A 17,511-nucleotide genomic window follows, 5' to 3' on the forward strand; every position below is an offset into this window, starting at 1 on the left:
TGTGGACAATAGACTGTTATTCTGACGGTCAAAAAGGAGTCAAATATGTTTAAAGATCTGTCCCTCTTTTCTTAAATAAAATGTTTTATCAAACCTATGTTGTCATTTTTAAACTTTTGTACACAGTTTACCCATAATCTGCCAATAATGGTGTTTAACACCAGTGAAGAAACTTTTAGTGGTATGTTATGATGCAGACCTATCGGACCTAAAAATGTACACAAATCCTTAGCTTTCATTCAATATGAAATCAACCCAAATATGCATGTAGATCCACATTCAGATGAAGGTTGAATCAACATTGATTCCTAATTCAATGTAGAATCAACAGAAATGTGTGCAGATCCACAGTCAAATAAGTGTTGAATCAACATTGATTTAATGTAAAATAAACAAATATGTGCAGAACTACATTCAGATGAAGGTTGAATCAATGATGATTCCTAACTGATTCAATGTAGAATCAACACAAATATGCATGTAAATTGACATACAGATGATGGTTGAATCAACATTGATATGTCATTTATGGTTGAAATCCTAACGTTGATTCAACATTCAAGTCACCGACCACTTTCAGTGTTGTTTCAATGTCAGCGTTCAACGTTGATTCAATGTTTCTGGCTGACATTGATTCAATGTTGTTTCAATCATTCTGTGCGATCTGGGGAGAACCAAAACCTCATTCATATAATTTGCTTGTGAAAACAATCTTGACCAATAAAGCTGAAAGGAGGAATCAATGAGTTACTAGAGCGTTTTTCTGATTCTGTAAATCAAAGTGCAACAAGAGGAAATGTTTGTTTTATGAGATAACAGCAGTAAAAAGGTCCTGCGATCAAACCCAGCATCAGATTTCCTGCAGGTTTCTGTCTCCTGTGTGAATGTTGGTCCTCTGCAGGACGGTCGATTTATGTTTTCGCATCCACCGAAATAATGTGTAGTTGCGCCACTGCCAGTCTCTATGAACTTTTGCTTCCTTTGGGGTATAAATTGACTTCACAGAGGATTACAGGAATGGACCAAGTGCTGTCAGATTAACAAATAGTTCCTGTCCTACATGTCTGTTAACTAGATACACTGCAAAAACGGAAAATCTTACTTCTGCTGTTTCCAATGAGAATATCTTAGTGCATTTAAACTAAGACAAAAATAAGTTACAAATAGCTTTTCAGTAAAATATAGGAGCAGGTTTTAAGTCAATAATTCCTGATTTTAAAAAAAAAAGAACTGATTATTCACTTAAATTATTTCACTTATAACTTGGGGAAATGTTTTCTTATGGAAATAATCTGCCAGTGGAATCAGAACTTTTTCATCAATATTAAGGAATTATTGACCTAAAACAAGCTCATGTATCTTGCTAAAAAAATTACTCGAGTTATTTTTGACTTATTTCCAGTGTGCTAAGATATTTGCTCTAGAAACCAAACCAAAAACGTGGTAATATTTGTGGTTCTGCAGTGCAATTTTATATACACCGACACTAAACTGATTTATTTAATCCACCAGAGCTTCGTCATGATACTCGACAGAACCGACCGGGACAACAAACACAGTCAGAAAATCACAGCAGAAAGATCAACTTATCCTGCAGAGAGGATAAAAGGCCACAGCTGTATGTACACTGCAAAAAAATTAATGTACCCAAATATTTTTGGTCTAGTTTCTAGCAAATATTTTAGTACATTTGAAATAAGGCAAAACTAACTTAGAGGAAGTTTAGAGTCAGATATAGGAGCTTGATTAAAGATGATAAAAAGGGTGCTAGTTCCACTGGTAGATTATGTCACTAATAAGACATTTTTCCCATGTTATTAGGGAAATAATCTGCACATTTTCATCAAAATTCAGAAATTACTGACATAAAACAAGCTCCTCTATCTTCCTGAAACGTGAGTGAGTTTTGTCTTCTTTCAAGAGTACTGAGATATTTGAACTAGGAAGTCAACAGAAAATTCTTTGTAGGATTTTGTGTTTTTGCAGTGTGGAATAAACAGAGGCTGTTACAGATGATCAGTTCAGTAATTGTGCGGCTCGGCCCGGATGAGTGAACCAACAGAGAGGACGTTGGCTCCGGCAGAGTCCTCAGGATCCTGGAGACTCAGATACACACCAAAGGTCACCTACAGTTCGCAAAAATAAACTTATTAGACAATATTTTCAAGCACTTGCAATAAAACCAACAAACAGCACGGAGGTGACTGTGACCGTTATGAACCCACCTTCCCGGTCCGGTATGCAGACAGACTGATGAGCGGCTCTTTGGTTTTGGTTCCGGTGTCCTGGTCTACTCCAATCATCTGGCACCTCCCGCAGCGACCTGCGACCTTTTGGTTGACCACACAGAGAAGGTAATTTCACTCCTGCTTCCACCAGGTGTTCTGGAAAATGTCCCCTCTGCTCACCATGAACCGCGTGTCGCCAATAATCAAGTGTGACCAATTATCCTCCTCAAAGGGTTCTGCTCCAGCGATGACTAAATTGGCGCGGAAGCGGCTGATGACGCTCTGCGTGTGGAGGAGCTGATGGCCGTCCTGCCTGCGGAGGGGAGCGTGTGTGGAAATTACATGCTATTTTTCCCCCGCGCTGCATTTAAAAAGAGCCACTGTGATGTCAATGTGCGGACGTCAATGCGTCCCGGAGCGAGGAATAAAGTGTTGTGCGTTCCAACCTGCTGCTCATTAGATCCTGAATGAGCGCCACGCTGGCCCGGTTGATCATGAGGTACTGAGCTTCGTTCACCAGGGAGAGGAGCGGCGAGTCGGCAGCTGGAGAAGAAAGACTTTATGTCACCCCGAAGATTTGTTTCATTTCAGGAAAAACTTTCTCATTTACAGTTTCTGCGAACTCCTTCCACGGAGAAATCGTAAAAATGAAGTCTTACGCTGATTAGTGGATAAAAAGGTGATTTGAGTAAATTCATTAATGCTGATCAAATGTTTACTGGGAAAATATAATATGAGAGAGACAGAAACATCAGTCGTGAATATGTTTCCCTTCCTTCCAGCAACAAGGAGCAGATACAGGGCTATTTTTTCACATTTTGTCATTACAACCACAAAAGATAATGCAGGGTTTAAAGGATTTTGAGATTGTTTTTTTGAATTTGATCAAATATTTCTACTTTAGACATATTTGCTATACTTTACCCTTTCCAAAATCTCCATGCAGAAAAAGAAATATGAGAAAATAAAATAAGCAAACAGACTGGAGAGAAACAACATCCAGTTTCTGTCCAGTCCATGTTTACATAAAAAAACATTTTATATAAAGAACATGGACTGGACAGAAACAATGTCCAGTTTCTGTCCAGTCCATGTTTCTTACATGGACTGGACAAAACATTTTGTTATGTAACAAAATGTTTTGCTAAAATTAGTTTGTTATGAGACAGATCTGTGAAGTTTGATCTCCTTCACTGAGCTGCTGCTGCTGTCTGAAGACATTTACCACACTGTCAATAAGCCTCATGTACTTGCTGCTAAATGTGCTTATGGCAGAGAAACAACTTAACCGTTACAAGAAAACCATTTATTGGTCCTCACTGGTGGCCATGCTAACTAGCCTTAGCATTCACAGCAGGCTCTGCTAGCTGCGGTGTAACAAAGCACACAGGGGTGATTGACAGCGACAAGACCCGCCTCCTGTCTCTGATTGGTTGTTTCTGGTTAGACAAAGGAGCTACATTTTTTTCAGATTATTTGTCTCAATCCTCCTGACAAAAAAAAAAACCCCAACACATTCTGCAACTTTACAGAACTTTGATTTTCGTTACTCGCCACATCGATCACAGACGACATTAAGTAAAGCTGAAGCAGCAGGACTAGCAGTGAGAAATACTGCCACCTGCAGGTGGGAGTCAGCATCACTTAAACCCAATGTTTCAATAAATCAACAGAAACATTTTCGAGAACTGCAGAAAATCCATAAAAAGTCCTGTTTGTAAATCGAGAGCTAACGAACTGAACCCTGGGAGTTTTCCTTTAGGAGAATCACAGCATCATACTGTGGGGATCATTTTCTCCAGCAGAGACGGGAAGCTGGTCAGAGCTGATGGGATGATGGATGGAGCTAAAGATGAAGGGAAACCAGCTGGAGAAAACTGGAGACTGAGGCAGTTTTACCTTCCAGCAACACGACGAAATCCAAACATGCAGCCATTCAGATAAAAGCATTTTAGAATGGCCCAGTCAAAGCCCAGATATTGACCTACTTGAGAATTTGTGGCAAGATTAACACAGTTTATGACACTCTCTGCCCAGTCTTTTAGTAAAGAAGAACCTGCAGCACAAGGTGGGTTTGTAACTGTGATGTATTCGGCACAGGAAGGCTGGGTACAAATGCCTGCCACACTTTTCAGATTTTGTAGTTTGTAAAACATTTAAAAAAATCATGTTTCCACTTCCTATTGGGATGAATAACAACAAATACATAAGAGTTTGTAAAAAGGAGGTGAGATCCGAGGATAAAAACACCTTTTTAAGAAACCATGAAAGGAGAATTGAGGTTCTTTATGTGTTTCAGATTAACAATTAAGTGAGATAAAGGCGAAAACAATCTCTTTAATGTGCAGCCATCTTTCTTAATGATCAACGTCCCAAACAGCGGCCCAGTGCCAACATAAATGCTGAGGATTTTTCTCCTGGGGGTTGAACGTCTCAAACAGGAAAGTTTGGTGAGTTGGAGCCGAGCGGATCGCCCAGATGACGCCATCCTGACTATCTCACGCCGAGTCTGAAGACAAAACACTGAAAAGAAAGCCTGGATTACAAATGACGAAAGACACGGGTCTGTTCCAGTAATGGAGGATCAGCGAAAAGGATGTATCTATTGCATTGTGGGTAAATGAAGGGTGGAAGAAATATTCAATTTCTTTTAGCTTAAGCTGGAGAAAGACTTGCGGCAGAGGCAACGATTTCAGAATATACGCTCTCTACTCTCGATAAGCTCCTGAAGAAAAACTCTCAGGGTTCAGTTCATTAGCTCTTGATGGGAAAAAATCCATCTTACATTTATTTTTTTAAAGTTTTCCACACAATTAGGGTGTGAAAAGTTTAAAACAGATGCAAAAAATGTAAGAAGTTATAAAACTCTTTATCAATTTTACCATTTTCCCTCAAATGTCCAAACTTCAGGTTTTGCAAACCATAATAAATAATTTCTGTGCAATTCAGCTGACAAATAAACAAACCTGCCTCGGTTTCTAAATGAATTGACGATTATTTCAATAATCGATGCATCACGATTGTTGCTGTTTGCCAATATTATGTGGCAAACAGAAACAAGATGTAAATAATTATTGGTGTTTAGTTTCAACTATCACAGTGATACCAGAACGTTTAAAAAAAAAAATCGTCTGATACCGATGTTAAAGCCGATATATCGTTAAACCTAGAAATGATTTATTATATTATGGTGAATTTCCAAAGTCTTACAAATTTGTAATTTTATCAGGAGTTTATATTCTACAGAGCCAAGATATCTATTATTCACCTGGTGATTATTTTATTTTGTTGACATGTAAGTTGAGTATTTTTTGTCTTTGTGTATTTGACTCTAAGTCTGAGGCAGAACAGAGTCAATCAAGCTGAAACGAGCTGCAGAGACGCGGTTCACGCAGGTCAGGAGCTTCCTGTGGAGACCTGCAGCTTTTACCATCGATTTTTTCTCTCCTTTCTAACCTTGAAGAAGTTTTACATAAAACAAGAAGCATTTAATCCACCAAATGAAAGTTCCTAACCCAAAAGGATAACATGACCTCTTTAATTCTCAGCATGCATTCTTTTGTTTGACTAATTTCTTTCAGAGTTATTGTCTCTTAGTAATAACAATCAGAGAAGGCGAGAGCCCTTGAAAATATTTTACTTTAGTGGAACCTTGACGATAATCGTATCGCTCCACGGGGGTTGGGATATCAGCTGAAAACTGGAGAGAAATTAAAATGTGGCGTTTCCAGACAAAAGGATGATAATCAATAGAACGGCCATAATCTGTGAACATTTGAAGAAGAGGGATCAACAGAAGTCTTGTTTATTTGTGGAACAGCGGTGGGCTTAATAGTCACAGAGGAACACAGATAAAGTTATGAGGCAATAAAAAAAAACACCTTTTATATTCATGGTTGGTTTTGTTATTCAGTCCATCAACACAAAATCTGAAGTTATAAAGCGAAGCAGCGAAGGACTGAGAGAAAAACTACGGATCTCTGAAGAAACATTTACATCTACAGAAAACACCAGGTTGTTCTTTTGTAATTGAAAACATGGAGGTATTGATTTTATCATCTGGGTTTATTTGATTGCACCTCTAAGCTACTGAGCAATTTATGCTATAAATCCCACAAATATCCCAAAGCTTAAGCCGTTTCAGTTTCAGTAAAGCTTTACTTTGAGTTATTAAGAGCTGCAACAATACAGGAATGCAAACCAACGAGCTACAGTGAGACCCTGGCAGGGAATAAATGTATTATTATTATTATTATTATTATTATTATTATTATTATTAAATGTGTGTGTTATTTAAGCTCATCTTGTGTTTTTGTAATGTCAAGTGTTTTGATTTTTGAATTTTTGTTTGATTGCTGTGAAATGTGAGTTTTTTAAAAATACAATACAAATAAAAATATAGTTTTCTTATTATTGCCGTTATTATAAGGATGTATCATTTAACATAAATACATAAATTCTACTCAAAGATGTTTGAAAATGTTTTATGTTTATGTTTTATCCCAAACTCAATTAATAACACAAAGTTACTCTTATATTTAGCAACTTTTCAGACATAAAAAACAGAAAAATGCAGTCGATGAACTCCTAATGATTATTTGGAATAAAGGTTGAAACTACTTCCTTTCCACGGTACAGTTATGCACTACTTTGTTCTGGTTTTGCACATAAAATCTCAGCCCAGTTTGTGTTTGTAACAAGACAAAATGTGAAAAAAATCACAGATTTTCAAAAGCGTGAAAATAACTGAGCCCTAAAAGCTGAAGGAAAACTGACAGTGTATTTTTTTGTGACCAATTATTAAATTACTGAGCTGTGTTATATCTAGTTTGACTCAAATAAATGAAATAGCATTAAATAATACAAACTAAGTGCTGGACTTAAATATTACTTTTATAGTTGTTACACAAATAACAGGTTAAAACCTTCCTGTTGTTTGCTGCTGCCACTGTTGGAGAAATATAACATATCAAACTTGTTAACTTTAAATTTACCAGCTGATTTTAAAATAACATGGTTTTAAATACCAGTCTGCCTTTCAAATTCAATATATTTTTCAAGTTTGCTGCTTTTCTAAGGTGAAAACCAACAGCCTTAATATCAGTGGTATGATGTAAGCTAATTTAAAATGATGCTAATGATAGCATAGAGCAACTTATAAATGGTTGACATGTAGGTTTAGGGGGATGTGGGGGGGTCATAATGAAAAACCCAAAAAGCCTTGGACCGGCCCTGTTCCCATGTATGCATGGTTTCTTTTCATACATGACTGATGGCTTATCTGGTCTGAGCTGCTCTGTCTGAGTGTGTGCTGGTAGTTTGTCCTGTGTGTCTCCATGGACCTGGACATCGACACCAGGCCCCCCCTCAACCCGGATAAGCAGGCAAAGATACTGGATGGATATTTTTGCTGTAGCTACCGTCGGCTGGCTTCTTCTTCATTTCTCGTGTGTAATCAGGACGTTGTCTTATCAGGCGGCACGGCTGTCCCAGGAAGTCTGAAAGCCATGATGCAGCTTCGTCTCCGCAGTCCATCGTCTTCACCCTGGGAGACAAGAGGATTATTTTCAGGAGGCCCAGGAGGCATTTCTTCAGAGCTTCATGCTTCCTGCTATTTGCTGCGACATCTAATCCAAGAATCAGTGAGTAAATAGCGTTTTTTCTTCTTCTGTTTTTTATGGTGACATGTCATGTGGGGATATGTCAGAGGAGATTAATATCTCCTTCCTATTGTTTGTTTGGCTATAAAAAGTTGTGGGCAACAAGACCTTTCTAAAAAGCAGAGAGAAAGAGGCCCAGACAAGAAAAAAACAAAACAAGGGAGGAAAATGCCGATGTGTTTTCACCTGTCCCCGCAAACTTTACTGCGACACACACGAGAGTCTGCGTGCAGCCGGACGTCGTCTTCCAGGGGGACCGACACGCTCTCCATCCCTGCAGGGCAAAGAGGGAGAAGAGGGAAAATCCTCTTACTGGAAAATTTGCCTGATTGAGACTTTCCTTGTTAGGCAGTGAATTTATTCTCAGTGAGACGTGCAGAGACTCTCTGACCCGACGCCTGCAGGAACAATTTGTTTGCGGCGAGGTGGACTTGTGGGCGAATGAGGCATAAACGCGTCTCCCTCTTCTGACTCAGACACACGCCGTTGTGGTTCACCACCATCCAGCCTCTGTCATGCAGCAAACCCAGCGGCCCCACCGGCCAGTCCTGCACCTGCACGAAGAGCAGCACAAGGTCCAATCACACCCAGAGAACCACACAAAGACAAGAAGCTGAGTTATGCGCTCCAACCTCGTATGCGCCGCAGGATTTGACGGGGTAAATATAGATGTTGGTCAGAGTGTAAGCCTCCCCGGGGCGCTTTGAGCCTCCATGTCCAAATCTTTTCCGAGACGCTTCTGCGGATTTCTTCTCAGCTCCTTTGTGGATTTGTCCATTAGAAATTTCAACTGAAGGGCGTTCATTGGATTCCTCTGATGGCGGCCCGGCTGTTTTCAGCTTCTGCAGCCTGACTTGGTCTACCGTGACGGGTTTCTCCACGAAGCACTCGGCAACAAACTTCAGGAACTTTTGACAGTCTTCGAAGGTGGACATGTAGCCGAAGGACACGCGGACGGATCCGGTCGGCTGGCCGTCCACCAAGTCCATGTTGTCCCCGCAGACATGACCTGCCTTGTAGAGTAAAATAAAAAAACATGCTTCATTTCACCTTCACCTTCTGTCATTTTCATGCAGCAAAAGAATTTCTATCCTTCAAACTTTTTCACATTTTGTTACGTTGAAACCAAAAACTTGAATGTTTTTTGGGGGTTTTATGTGATAAAGCAACACGAAGTGGTGCATAATCATAAACTTCTTCTCAATAAATACATCCAGACTGCAACAAACAATCAGCTCTGCAGACCTCACACATGCTGGACACAGACTGTTTACATTACCTTTGTATTGTCTCAGAGCAGCGGTGTCACACTCATTTACGTAATTATTTTGGGTCAAGATCAGGATGAAGATCAGGAATGTTCTCAAGGTTTAGTTGTGGCAGAATTTATTGATAAAACCCATTAACAAACTTTTTAAATATTAATAAAAGGCTGTCCATGATTTCGATGAGTTCTTCTTAAAGTTAAATAATATTGAACATCTTTTCACATTAATCAGTCCTTTAAGAATTTTGGTTGTTTTTGTGACTTTTTGCAACCAAAATCACAGATTTTGTGGAGCTAATTTAGAAATTATGTGGTATTTGCACTTATGTATGGCTGTAAATGTGGCTTTTTTTGTTGTTATTCGCTGTTTGATCACAAACTACAACTTGACACCCACTAAGACTGAGGCAGGAGTAGTAGAAGTACGAAATACTGCCACCTGCAGGTGGGAGTTAGTCATTAAAACTAATGTTTTTGAATTTTTTTTGTGGAATAAACTCAAAATTAAAGTAGCACAAAAAGTGCATCAAACTGCTGATTTTGCGTGAATATCTGCGACGGAAGGAAGATTGATGTAATTTGGCAGTATAAAGATAAAAACTGCTTTGATTTGATTGATGAAATAATATTTGACAACATGACTGTTGCGTATCTGCCTAGACTCCAGAGGGCCACATAAGAAGCTAAGGTGGGCCGGATTTGGCCCCCAGGCCTCGAGTTTGACACACGATGACATTAAATCTGCTTTTCCACAACCGAGCTGTTTTAATTCATTAAGCCTCATTTATTTGGGTATTTCTAAATGAAACTGAACACAACCCACTGGAGCTCAGGTTGGACATTTAACAGCTTGGAAATGTTTAAGTGGGGTGGAATTTTACCCCGGAAAAAACTAACATGGAGGCAAATAGTGACTATTTGATGGAGTGTTGAGGTTAAAGAGTGCTAAACTTTTTGAATATGTTTATTTTTTCAGCTTCACTGTATTTTTTTTTCAGGTTGAAGTAGTTCACAGCCTAACTTTGTGATATTTTAGGGTTTTAACCAGATTATTTTCTGAGGCAAAAATAAAAACAAGCCCAATCTGAGTGGATTGAGATGAGTTTCTGTTCTCTGGGGCACATCTCTCAGGATTCAATTATGAAATACCTTAAAGCATCACAAACTATGTGTGACACTGAAATGATTTTATTTCTGCTTGGAAGAGTTAATACTTGTGAAATTATTATAAAGCACTTTCTCATCCTCTCTCTCCTCAAAAGAGAGAAAAAACAGAAAGTCGGAGTCGTTTTTACAGCTTTCCATGGATTTTGTAGAGACTTTATATGAGGTGTCGATCAATATTTTGCAGATTTAAAGTCTCCGGGTGGCACAATGTTGAACCCCCAGAGCGGAAACAAACACAAGAAATAACCAGAGTTAGTCCAAGAGGAAAAACATTATGGCTCTACCTTAAAACAAGCCGATTTCCAGGTGTTAGAAAAAGAGTTATTGGATTTGGATTGGGGGGGACTGCATCGTTTTCTTCTAGTTCACAATTCTGTGCTCCTTTGTCTTATTATATTTGAGCATTTTCAGTGAAATGTTCAAATATAAAAAAGCTGAAAGGATGTGAAAACGTTTGCTCCTCCTACCTGCAGGTTTCTCTTCATCTGCTGGCTGGAGATGCCCAGGAAGGCCTGGCAGGCGCCGGTGTTGCAGAAGCAACCAGTTCTCACATGAATGTTGTACAGACTGGCCATTCTGTCCACCTAGCAGCAAAGAGACAGAGAGGACTGCTGTAGCATTTCCCAGAGCTTCCTATGCATAAACATGCATTAATTAAGCAATTAAAATATGAAATGAATCCCTTCAATCAGATGTACCTGTGAGTACCCAATTATCTGTCCACTTGAATCCAGGAGGTTAAAGTTCAGGATTGCTCCCTGAGTGATTGGACTCTCAAACTGGCCCTCGGTGTATATCTGCGCCACCGGTCTACCGTTGCCATGGCAAAGACTTGAGAGCAGCATGTAAGTGTAGCGTGCCAAGCCAAAAGTGTGCTGCTGGATGTTGTGCATGCTCCCTGCGGGCGAAAACAGATAAAGACGAAAACAGTTTCAGGTTCCTATCAGGAATAAACTGGATGCTTTATGATTCTGGTATTAAAAAATAACAAGTCTAACCTGTTATCCTGTAAAGAGATTCAAACGCATGGTTTAAAGCGATGATGTCCAAGAAGGAGACAGTGCCGTCTTCAAATCTTTATCAGAGAAATGAAACATGTTACAGTTAGGCCTGACATTTGTTACCGGATGATAAACTGTCACAGAAATTACTGCAATAAATGATTAGATTGTTGTTTTGAGAACATTTTCAAGTAATATAATGGTAAAGGGATAGAAATGCAAGAACACATTCTCAAAAACTCCAAAGAATATTTAACTCTGAAACTGGAAGACGTTTTACATTTTCCACATTAAAACAAAGTTGTCCTACAAAAAGACTGAAGACTTTTCTTATCCAGTTTTGGGAGAAAGAGAGAAAAGAGAAATTCAATAAATCATGCAAATAGAAATGATTGAGCTTGTTTTAATTTATTAAGTGATTTATTGAATATTGCGACAGGCCCGGTTACAGCTCAGGATAAAAACGAAGCATCCAGAGGATTTTACTGGCTGCAGGACTTCACCTGTCAGAAATGTTTTCCACCTGCACATAATAATCCTCTCCAGAAAGGTAAGCTGCTGCTGTGCCTCCTCCAAAATAAGACTTTTTTAGTATGCCTGCTGCGTCGTTACGGACAAGAAGAGCCCCCAGACCCGATGGGAAGCCGAATATCTTGTAGAAGGAAATGGGAATGAAATCAGCGGGGCAGTCCTGAAGGCTTAGAGGGGAACAGCCGACATGCGAAGCTGCATCGAGCAGCACGAACCAGCGGCCTGGCAGGTCGCACGCCGGGTAGAGGCGTCTCGCCTGGATGCCTCTCACATGGCTGAGAGGATACTTCCTCCCTGAGAAGTTGCTCTGCGCCGGGTAGCAGAAAAGGTGCGGCGTTTGGCAGGAAGCATCTTCTCCTTGAACTCTGTCCTTTGCCCTGGTTGTCAGCTCCTGCGGGGCAACAGGAAGGGCAACGACCCCCAGGGCTGCAGTCCATCCTCTCATGCCAACAACAGACGTGTGGCTGTCGGTGAGATAGCAGAAGAAACTGCCAGCCTCCCTCGTAGCACCGGAGCTCCAGGGAAAGCTCTCAGCCACCAACTTGAGAGCAGCTGTGCAGCCAGAAGTGAAGATCACCGAGTATTCTTTGGAGGTGGTGTTGAAATGCTGCAACACTCTGCAAGAAGACAGTCAGTTTTTAGTCATTTGGACTGGAGTATCCCAGAGCTGCTGAGTTACACGGCGAGGCGCTACCTGTCTCTGACCCGCTCCACGGTGTCGTGTGTCAAGCTGCTGCTGGGATTGTGGCTGTGGGGGTTTCCTGAAGAGAAAAAGGCCAAAAGCTTCTCAAGAATTATGCTGCTGTAAAACACAGGCTGAAGGAACATTTTAGGATTTATTTTTGTATTTATTTCATTTCATACTAGTGGCTTATTTTATGATACTTATTTTGTAGAAGTATTTCATGTACTTCAGGTTTAACTCCACTAAAGCTGCAGTATGTAACTTTTTTCTGTCGCCACGTTGTGACAGTATAATATGAGACAGATAATCTTTGAAAAATCAGTTTCCTCCACCTGTTCCCTGAGCTGCTGCAGCTGTCTGAAGAAATGCACCGCCAAAAACAACCAATCAGAGAAGGAGGAGGATCTTAGCACTGTCAATCATGCTTGTGAACGTGCTTCTAAATGTGCTAATGGTGGAGAAACAATCTATAATTAAAGGCAAACTGTTTACTGGCCTTAGCTAACAGCTTTAGCATTCACAACAGGCTGTACTTGTAGGAGAGAACAAGGGAGCAGTGCATGACTGACAGCGCTAAGACCCGCCTCCTGGCTCTGATTGGTTGTTTTAATTTAGCACTGGGATAAGGCAGCAAAGCTTGATGTTTTCATAAATTATCTGTGTCACACCATACTTTCACAACATTGTGACAGTTTCAACAAATGTGTAATATATATATATATATATATATATATATTTTTTTTAATTACATGCTGTAGCATTAACTGAGAGGGTGGAGTTTTCTCTGTGAAGTGGGTTATAGTGTCACAAAATAAATATTGTTATGAAATAAACAAATAAATGAAATATATATATATATATATATATATATATATATATATATATATAGGACATAAAGGAATCCTGAAATGAATAGAGTAAATGTGATTGATGGGAAAAGTTCCCAACTAAACATATTTTTGTTTTTATTTCATGAGTGTTTATTTGTAAATAGTATTTATTTGTTTATTTATTGTTGAATGAAACATTTCTTCATAAATGAAGGGACAGTGAAAAAAAGTTTGAAAAAAGTCAGATTTCAGACTTTAACGTCAGAACTCTGACAAAAAAAAAACTCAAAATTTTTAAGAATTCTGGGATTAAAATCTGAAATCTGACTTTTTTGGTCCTAATTATCTTCCGTAGAATTCTCACACTGTACAAATAGTTCGGCTCTGTTAAAACGGACATGGAGAGTGATAGACCTGGAGGTCCTCTGGGTCATTCCCCATCCTGATGGTGGCACTATAAACTAATGATACGTATTCTGGTACCGAATGAAACGAAAAACACAAAAATGACACTTTCTGACTTTTCTCACCGTACAGATTCGTGGAAATGTCCCGGAAGTAGTCTCTGAGCAGAGACTCCGGGTACAGAGTGGCTGCAGCATGATCCAGATATGTAACTCCTGTTTGTTAGAGAAAACAGGCCTGTTATATTTGGACCCAGCTGTCCTCCGATCAGCGCGGCGAACCGTCTGTACCTTTGGACCTTCGGAACTCCTGCTCCACCACGTCCCGGAAGTTCCCCTCGTAGCCGTATCGATCGCAGCATTGCTGGAAAGACTCAAAAGAACAGAGGTCGTGGAAATCCATCGTGGGGTCCGGCAGCTGGACGCGCTTCAGCGCAGTGCTACTGTCATTATCAGCTCCAAAGTCCAGAGATAAACACCGACTAACGGGTTAAAGTCGCTCTTTGTGCTTCTGTTACCGTCCGGAACCAGAGCCTGCGGGCTGGTAGGACGGACAGTGGACGGTCACATGCGGACATGTGGGGATCTCAGACATGAGAGGGAGTTTCTGACTCCATTCAGTCCAAAAAAAAGATGAGAAGAAGTTACAATCTGAAGCCATAACTGATTTACAGTCGGAGTCAGAGGCGGTCCTAACTGAGGGCGACCCCTCCCCACCCCATGGGGGGCAGGCTGCAGCCTCAAGTAGAAATAAAAAGCATCAACACAATGACTGGAGGAAGGGAAAAAAATTCAAAAGGGATGTCAGCAAAAAAGTTTTGGGATTTTCAAGAATATTATCAAATAAAAATAGATGCAAAATAATTTACCTTATTGCAAACTAACACATTCACTCAGGATTAAGCCAGGAAACTTTCGTCATGCAGAACCTTTCATAGGTCAAAAACCACAAAGAGCTTCACAATAAAACGAGCATTAAAAACAGAAAACAGCCCTGAATCGCACTTTTCCCTGTTTGAAACCAATAATCAGAGGACATTTGTTCCAATGAAGTTTACAGGTTGTTTTTCCTTAAGCTCAAAATTCTGTTTTTTTTTTAAATTATTATTATTATTGGTCTGACGTAATATTCAAATCTTAATTGGTTAATTTAATTTACACTTACAGCAAATGTTTTTCATTAGCTGTGAGTGGAAAATAATGATAATTAACAGAAACAAAGACTGGAATTAATCTCTAGAGTTGTTCAGTGTTTATTTATTCAGTAAATTATTAGCAGAAAATCTGCCTACATGATGAACATATCAAAAATATTATAAAGACAATGCAGTTTGGAAAGCAGAAATACATAAAGTCTGTCTGTCTGTCTCTGTCTGTCTATGTCCGTCCGTCTGCTGAGCCATATGGAGCTACAGTAATGCAGTAAATAATAATATTTACTGGAAATACTTCGCACTGCTCTAACGGATCTGAATCTGATGCTTCATGTATTGATTTGTGAAAAACAAAAGATTTGGAAATTTGCTTCCTTTGACTAAATTTGTTAGTATTATTTGTTTTTTCTCACTTTTAAGAAACACTTTACTTGTTTTATACTTTTTCTTTTTGATTACATAATTTTATGATATTATTAATTTTATGAATTTATGATATAGTTAATAAAATCTGAAATTTAATTCTGGCTGTAATTATTAGTACAACGAGTCTGTATTTAAATATGTTTGTTGCGATTCACAGAGGATGATGACTCCTTGTCAGAGTTTGTTTCTGTGTCTGTATCCGTCTGCTCATCTCTGCTCCTCTTCCTCCTCCTCTTCCTCACATCATCTTGTAACGCATATTCCAGGATCCCTCAGATGAGTCATCTCCATCTCTCTCATCATCTGACAGGTCCAAGTATGAATTTCCCCCAGCTGTCTGCCACAGAACCCTTTCTGTCTCCGTTCTACAACGTCGTGTCACCGAGTAAAACCAGGCTGCCTCAGATTTTACTATCACTGACGCAAAAGGATTGTGTTCCTGAAGTCCATCCACACTGTGCATTTTCATTCCTTTTCAGAACACCCAGCTCTTGTTTTTGTTTGCGTATTTCCATTATTATGCTGTCTAATGTACTTTGGTGGTGAAGAATAGTTTCGCTGTCCATCATCTGTCATTACCAGAAGGACTTCTTGTTCCAAATTGATAGATTAGAGCAAAATGTCTACCGGACTGTTCAGGAGTTTGAGAGTTTATTCAAGTAAATACTATTTTTCTGCAGCGTAGAATGTTGAGATTCTTATATCAACTCTAAATTATCCTCATTTCAATTCTACAAAAACTTTAAATCGAGTTTATGAAGGCTGGTAAAGAACACTTCAAACTATATTCAATATTAATCCAGACATTAGAAATATTGGGAATTGATGACAGAGCCGGCACAAAGCATAAGCTCAGGGCCGCCAGAGCATCACGGGCCTCGAAAGACAGCTTGAATTTTAGCACAGAACGTAGATCTGAAATTAAAATATTTACTTCATGACAATTAGAATACTGTTAAAGTTTCAGCATAAATACAAAAACAGATATAGCATAAAAGAAGATTTAAAAAAATTCTAACTGAAATCCATCCATCCATCCATCCATCCATCCATCCATCCATCCATCCATCCATCCATCCATCCATCCATCCATCCATCCATCCATCCATCCATCCATCCATCCATCCATCCATTTTCTTCCGCTTATCCGGGGTCGGGTCTCGGGGGCAGCAGCTTCAGAAGGGAGGTCCAGACTTCCCTCCCCAGCCACTTCTTCCAGCTCCTCCAGGAATTCCAAGGCGTTCCCAGGCCAGCCGAGAGACATCGTCCCTCCAGCGTGTCCCGGGTCTTCCCTGAGGCCCCTTCCCGGTGGGACGTGCCCGGAACACCTCACTAGGGAGGCGTCCAGGAGGCATCCTTACCAGATGCCCGAGCCTCCGGGAGCATGGGGTACCGGGCCCTTTAAATTTAAGATTTAAAGGACTTGGAAAGTTTCCTTTGTAGAAGTACAAAGAATAGTTTTAATTGGTTGATTGTTGTGTTACCATAGCAACAACCTGACGCTGCAAGTTATCTCAGGTATTAATCAGTTATCCATGATTACCTTTAAGCTCCGCCCACTTTCTCCCAGTTTCCACCAAATTAGCATCGAAAGCCTTTTAATGGTGAAGATCTTCCAGACAAGCAATAGAAAACTTGTTTGGGACGTTTCTGACTGATTTCCCTTGGAAATCCTCAGGTCATGCCGCCCTGGGTGGCGAGCCACATCACTTGTATTAAAATCTGTTCATATTTTGTACTGAAATATGAAAATATCACCAGCTTAAAGTAAAACGATTTGAGATTACATGTTGTGAATTGGCACATAGAATCTCATGGGGATAAATTTACAGTTGTAACCTGAAAATGTTTATGTTTTCGTGGTACTTGGCTTTAATAAACTATTATGTGTTTAAGGTAGACATTTAGCTTACTGTTAAGCTAAAAAACTACAGCTGGGATTCAGAGATACTGCAGTTTTTCTCATAAGAGCAGATTTACCTGTAATTGAAGCCGCTCCGTTCTCCTGCGATCATCTGTTCCTTCTTTCTGTGAGTGAATATCACTATAAGGCGGAGGAAGGATGCTACTTGTAAAGTGGTTATAAAGCGTTCCTAGATATGTGCTAGACAAGCCATGAGGCCATTATTGTCTTGGTGCGACGCTCTGAATGATAATT

General features: G+C 39.7%; 1 protein-coding gene across 2 annotated transcripts; it reads right to left on the reverse strand.

Annotated features, from left to right (window-relative positions):
• Positions 1-743: 743 nt before the first annotated feature.
• mocos (molybdenum cofactor sulfurase) lies at positions 744-14,688 on the reverse strand. 2 transcript variants are annotated; one of them, XM_008430059.3, is made up of 15 exons: positions 14,065-14,684; positions 13,900-13,989; positions 12,549-12,615; positions 11,827-12,471; positions 11,321-11,397; positions 11,021-11,220; positions 10,790-10,906; positions 8,521-8,901; positions 8,280-8,442; positions 8,075-8,162; positions 7,649-7,773; positions 2,675-2,771; positions 2,409-2,541; positions 2,226-2,330; positions 744-2,126 (listed from the first exon to the last, which is right to left on the reverse strand). In XM_008430059.3, exons 1-15 carry the CDS (start codon positions 14,174-14,176, stop codon positions 2,022-2,024), a joined length of 2,505 nt encoding a protein of 834 aa, XP_008428281.2. In that variant the 5' UTR covers positions 14,177-14,684; the 3' UTR covers positions 744-2,021. The 2 variants fall into 2 exon arrangements, with proteins under 2 accessions (XP_008428281.2, XP_008428282.2); XM_008430060.3 differs by lacking the exons at positions 744-2,126; positions 2,226-2,330; positions 2,409-2,541; positions 2,675-2,771 and adding an exon at positions 3,353-4,751 and having other exon boundaries at positions 14,065-14,688.
• Between the last annotated feature and the right edge of the window lie 2,823 nt (positions 14,689-17,511).

This window comes from Poecilia reticulata, chromosome 15 (genome assembly GCF_904066995.2).
Source record: "Poecilia reticulata chromosome 15, P_reticulata-male-v2, whole genome shotgun sequence".
NCBI classification, from domain to species: domain Eukaryota; kingdom Metazoa; phylum Chordata; class Actinopteri; order Cyprinodontiformes; family Poeciliidae; genus Poecilia; species Poecilia reticulata.